This window comes from Haemaphysalis longicornis, unplaced genomic scaffold (genome assembly GCF_048455015.1).
Source record: "Haemaphysalis longicornis isolate Haplotype H1 unplaced genomic scaffold, Haemaphysalis longicornis Haplotype H1 scaffold_1, whole genome shotgun sequence".
Taxonomy (NCBI): domain Eukaryota; kingdom Metazoa; phylum Arthropoda; class Arachnida; order Ixodida; family Ixodidae; genus Haemaphysalis; species Haemaphysalis longicornis.
In genome coordinates this window covers 363,611,139-363,616,182 of record NW_027526203.1, presented here as the reverse complement: position 1 = coordinate 363,616,182, position 5,044 = coordinate 363,611,139, and the positions used below count along the sequence as shown (strand labels likewise).

The 5,044-nt window shown below is 48.1% G+C and overlaps 1 protein-coding gene across 1 annotated transcript; it reads right to left on the bottom strand.

Moving 5' to 3' along the window:
• Positions 1–1,051: 1,051 nt before the first annotated feature.
• Positions 1,052–4,188, bottom strand: LOC144170968 (uncharacterized). The gene is made up of 3 exons (XM_077700953.1): positions 3,937–4,188; positions 1,597–2,058; positions 1,052–1,161 (listed from the first exon to the last, which is right to left on the bottom strand). The coding sequence occupies exons 1-2, from the start codon at positions 3,946–3,948 to the stop codon at positions 1,645–1,647; spliced, it is 426 nt and encodes a 141-aa protein (XP_077557079.1). The 5' UTR covers positions 3,949–4,188; the 3' UTR covers positions 1,052–1,161; positions 1,597–1,644.
• Positions 4,189–5,044: the final 856 nt, after the last annotated feature.

The following is a 5,044-nucleotide window of genomic DNA, read 5'->3' as shown; positions in this document are numbered from 1 at the left end:
CTTCTCCCGCGTCCATTTATTTGAGCATACAGGTTTCGATCTTAATCTGAACGCATTACTGCGTAGATGAAGCGCCGGTGCGTTCTCACAATCCATTTACTCTAAAAACCTCGCATTCTCCGCTGTCCGCTTTCAACGCAGCTTCCCTTGTGTGCGTGGAAAGTGCCATAGGCTAGAGAAGGAGGAAGAGGTACCGTTTTTGATGGAGACGAGAATGACTGCGTGTGCTCTTTGTACGATAAAAATGAACTGTCATCTCAAGGCGAATTAAGGTGAGGAACCTACTTCGCATTGATGCCTATGAATACACGTGTGACGTAACATGTTCAATTAAACAGGGCGGCCGCGTGCATGACGTCCTTCATTATTTCGCCCAGTGCAAAACTACAAGCGAGGGGGGGGGGGGGCAGCGGAGAATAGCTGTTGTAAAAAGATATTTAATAACTGTTTTTTGACCCACATAAGCTCAGCTCGAACACCCTAAGCGTATATCTAGCAACTTAATTCTTATGCTCATTTACAACCCTAAATACCACAGAACAGAATCTGCACATGGAAGGTGCAGGTAGGCTGCTGTCTTTTCGAACGTAGGCTGCTGTCTTTTTCGCCTTGCTGAGCTGCCAGCTTTGCTCCGCCTGTGGTCTCGTGTGATCATGACATATGGAAAGGTCATAGCGGAACAAATCCACTGCATCTTAGAATCTTGCAAGCAGCCGTGACGCTTCTCGCCGAATAAATTCGATGCGTTAAAGAAAAAGCAGGTCATTGCAGATCACGGCCCTCTGCGTAACATGCTCACGACTCGAAGGCACAGCCTTCAATAATGTGGGAGACGTCAGTATTGATCGTGATGAGGCAGTCAGAGTTTGGATAAAGTCTGAAAAATGAGAAGAGCCTAGGGTTTCTCTAAAGGCATTTCATTTACACCCGGCTAGAGATCACCTGGTACCGTTTTTTTCCCGAAGAATCGAATAATACTAAACTACCCAACCTACGATGCTTTTGCTTGGAGAGATCTAGGGCCCCAAGAAAAACATAAGAAGCATTGTTTGCAGTGGTCGTGGCAGTTTTTATTTGTGTTTTGTACAGAATAAATACACGAGCAGCGTGATGCTACAGCCGTGGAATTTGTTCTTGATATCTTGTCTGGTGTGACCGCACCTGAAAAAGAATGAAAAGAAGGTGTCATTTCTTTCCACAATTCCATTTTTAACAAACAAATGCCAAACGTCATCCTTGTTGAGATCTCACGACGCCTAGTGCAGTGAAGTTTTGAGGCCTTTGGTGTCTAATTCAGTACGTAATTAAAGGCTGCAAGACGGTGTTAGCATTCCTTTCCACGTTAATACTTACTCCATCTTCGCAAACCAAAATCTATGTTCTTTTTTTATGAAGAGAATTACACTTTGGTCCTGCACCATACCACGGGCTCAAATGCCTTTTAAGTTCTTATTTATAGACTGGTTCGGCCGGACACAGCTGTAGAAATGGACACATGCGCTCAGCGACGAGCGGCCTCGAGTTGAGCGCACGCTGAAGGACACCTCGAGAGGTCGTGTAGGCGCAGTAGGGAAGATAGAGTGAATCAGGACGCACCAGAGGTGCAAGCAAGGCAGCTAGCGTTGTTTCCGCAGGGCGTCTGCTTTAGTGGTATCCACCCTTGACGAATCCGCCATAGCCGAGGCCGTGGCCGAGACCGTAGCCGCCATAGCCGCCGACGGCAAGACCGCCGTAGCCAAGACCGCCGTATCCACCGTGTCCGTAACCTCCAGCGGCGACGACAGCGTGGCTGACGGAGACGACGGGCTGGACGGTGTGGGAGACGGTGGCGACGGGCTGCTTGACGTAGCTCACAACGGGCCTGGTGACGTAGCCGACGCTGACGACGGGCTTCTTCACGTAGGAGACGGTCTTGACGGGAACAGCGACGGCGTGGGCGTGGCCGTGGCCGTAGCCGTGGCCGACGACGGCTCCGTAGCCGAGGCCAGCGCCATAGCCACCGTAGCCGAGGCCGTAGCCGCCGGCGTAGGCGCAGGCAATGAGGGCAGCGAAGACGACCTGAGCAGGCAGAAGAGAAAACGGCAGGATGAAAATCTAGGCGCCATAAAAAATTGACTAAGTAAAACGCGCTCAGAATAAGGAATTATAATCGCAGTCATTTAACTGGCCTTTCCAGTGAACACACTGCAGACTCAGCACTGATTAATATACCGTGCTTTCGATCAGCTTATAGGTAGTTATACCCAAACTTCGGGTGAATTCAGCGCGCGCGGTAAGGAACAAAAATCGTGAAACAGTGCTTTTTTCTGCCCATGATTGCTAATATTAGAAAACCCGCGGTCAGTGCACTTGATGACCATGCTTTATGGCGTCTACCCTCTCGAGCTCGCGGGGAGGCCTACTGGTGCGCTTCTACATTTGCTCCCACTTGTGCCCACGTTTTTCTCCACTTAGACTATTTGAATTCTAACTTTACTGTAAACATTCCGTCCATACATCCGTCCATCTTTGAACGAGTGCTGCTGTGAGGAGTTTCTAAAAGCCAAGTACCTGTCTCTCTGCAACATTTTGGGGTTGGCTGGGGGGAGGGGGTCGTTAAAGCACGCAGGCGTAGTTCGAAGAGGGCAAAGCGGGAGAAGTGTCATATCAGCTGTCAGTTCTCATTAGAAGAGCCTCATTAGCGAAGGCTCCAAGGGGTCAAAGATGAGTATTCAAATGACCAGAAGTATCTCCTTTCAAAGCTGAAAAAACACAATTATCCTTAAGAGTGCGACATGTGAACAAACAGCCAGTTCGTTTAAGGGCTTGAAGCCTGTGCGCACGCGGAATCTCCTTGAAATCTTAAGCGCTCTTTAGCCTTCCCGTCACGCACCAGTCGACGCGATCCTTGAATATTTTAAATGCCGGAACAGGAGGAGGCGACGCCATAAACCTTGCACTTGACCCTGACTCTGCCGGAGCAAACTGAGCTGTTTATCGGGTGAGGAAGTTAGCGACGCTATCGTCTGGTAAGTACCTGAACGAGGGACTCGAGAAAGATTCATTTTGCCATCCCTGAGGTGTTTCGTCGCCAGTGGCGTGTGCGCGTGCGGCGTGAGGTGCTTGTGGAAGTTCGCCCCTGCTGCTTGAAAGAATTTCTTGCTATGTCTGTCCCGACAGCACGAAATGAAGGCTGAGTTTATTACGTTTTCTTATATTAAGCATTTGACAATTTCCAAGTAACCTAAACCAACAATTATATACCTTATTGAACAATTATGGCACCTTTACAGCAAATATTTATTATTCCTGTCATTTCGCTAGCAGAATACTCATGCCTTTCTTTTCAGGAAAGGAAGGGGGGCGCGGGGGGAAATGTCGTGGAATATTCATTATTTGTTCTATCACAACGGGGTCCCAATGTCCTGCCACCTTTTGTAGTTGTCACCGCATTTCATTTCTATTTCTCTTTTTGTTAATTCGATTACTTATGATATCAATAATAAAATGAAACCGCCTTTTGAAATAGAAAAACCGGTTAGTAAATAAGTGAATAAATAAATACCATGCATCAGCAATAAATACATAATTAGGTAACGACGATAACAAACTATTATTTGGTGCGTCATGTGCGGCGAATTGATTCTGCCAATTAGAGGCGCATGCTGAAAATAAATTATCCAAGAGAACCGCAGCAGAGTCACTAATTACTGAGGCAATATTTAGTGACTCTATGCATTGCGAACCGCTAGTTAACACATCGAATTAGCTGGGCAGCGTACAAAAGACTGTTTAAAAATTATTCTTCTCGAAATGCTGCACCCAAAGGCGCATGCACAGAGGTCGCAGTGGTGCGCACGCTACTGTTTAACTAGTCATTGCAAGCGTAGGGCTCGCGGATTAAGCGAGCACAGAGCACTGCGTTGGCGCTGCCGAGAGGAAGGGAGGGGCACTCACAAGGGTGTTCATGATGCTGATATTCCTCAGAAGGTTCTGGAGAACGATGCCTGTCGTGGCTGCGGGACCAACTTATATACCCCCGCGGCTCCGAGGGCAAATTCATGGGCTGACCCAGTCTATCTGGGGGCTGGCAACAGCCGCAAAGGCTGGCGACAGGGGAGGGTCCCCAGTGTCCACGCCTTTGGGGCCTTCACTTCCGTTGCCCTCGGACGGCGGGGACGATAGAAACGATAACAAACAGCACAAAGTATGCGACCACTTTCCACGGCGCAATCAGCGCTGCCCACTGCCGGGCGCGTTATTAACGCAAATCAAGGGGCAACCTTCCCGTGGCCACAGTTTGTCTCGGGGCGGTTTTAACAGAGTGGCTTGATTATCTTCCTTTCTGGGTTTCCGATGTCGACGGGCGCACAAGGTCACCCGTTTTTGTTTTCGTTATTTCTTGGCCGGTTGGAACGCGGCTACCCACTCACTTCTCCTAAATTTCTCGATAAACAGCGGCTTCAGCTGTGTACTCAGCCCGGGGGCGGAAGTGCGGCTGGATGAAAATCAGGCTACTTCCTTGCAAGCGCATTTTGAGGGAGCGGATTTGAGTGTAGGTATTGTCTTTCAAGGAGTGCGTCCACGGCACTTGATTGCGAAGTATGCCGGTTTTTACGTTACACGTGGACGGACTCAGTGGCACGCGAACGACCTGCAAATGAATGTTATACCTATCGCCACACACATGCTAATTCAAAATTGCTATTTACTCAACCGCAAGATCGTTTTGATTTGTTACTTTTCAGCGTTAAACAATAAAAGGCTAAACAGGACTGCGACAGGCATCTTCGGCTGCTTTAAACGCGGAATTCTACTGCATTTTTAGTGCTCCATGGGAACGAAAGAAAGAAAGATGTTCGTGCAGTTCATAAGCTTGCTGGATGGAATTTTTGGTAATCGCTCTAGTCGTAAAGCTGGCACAATGTCAGTACGTGGTAATATATAGGGAAGGTCGGGGAGTTTTTTTTCTTTCAAATGCCTTCTTGTTCCTAGAAAATTGATGGCCAGGTACTTAAAAAAACGTTATTTATTCCTGACGCCAAGAAAATTAGTAGAAAATCGG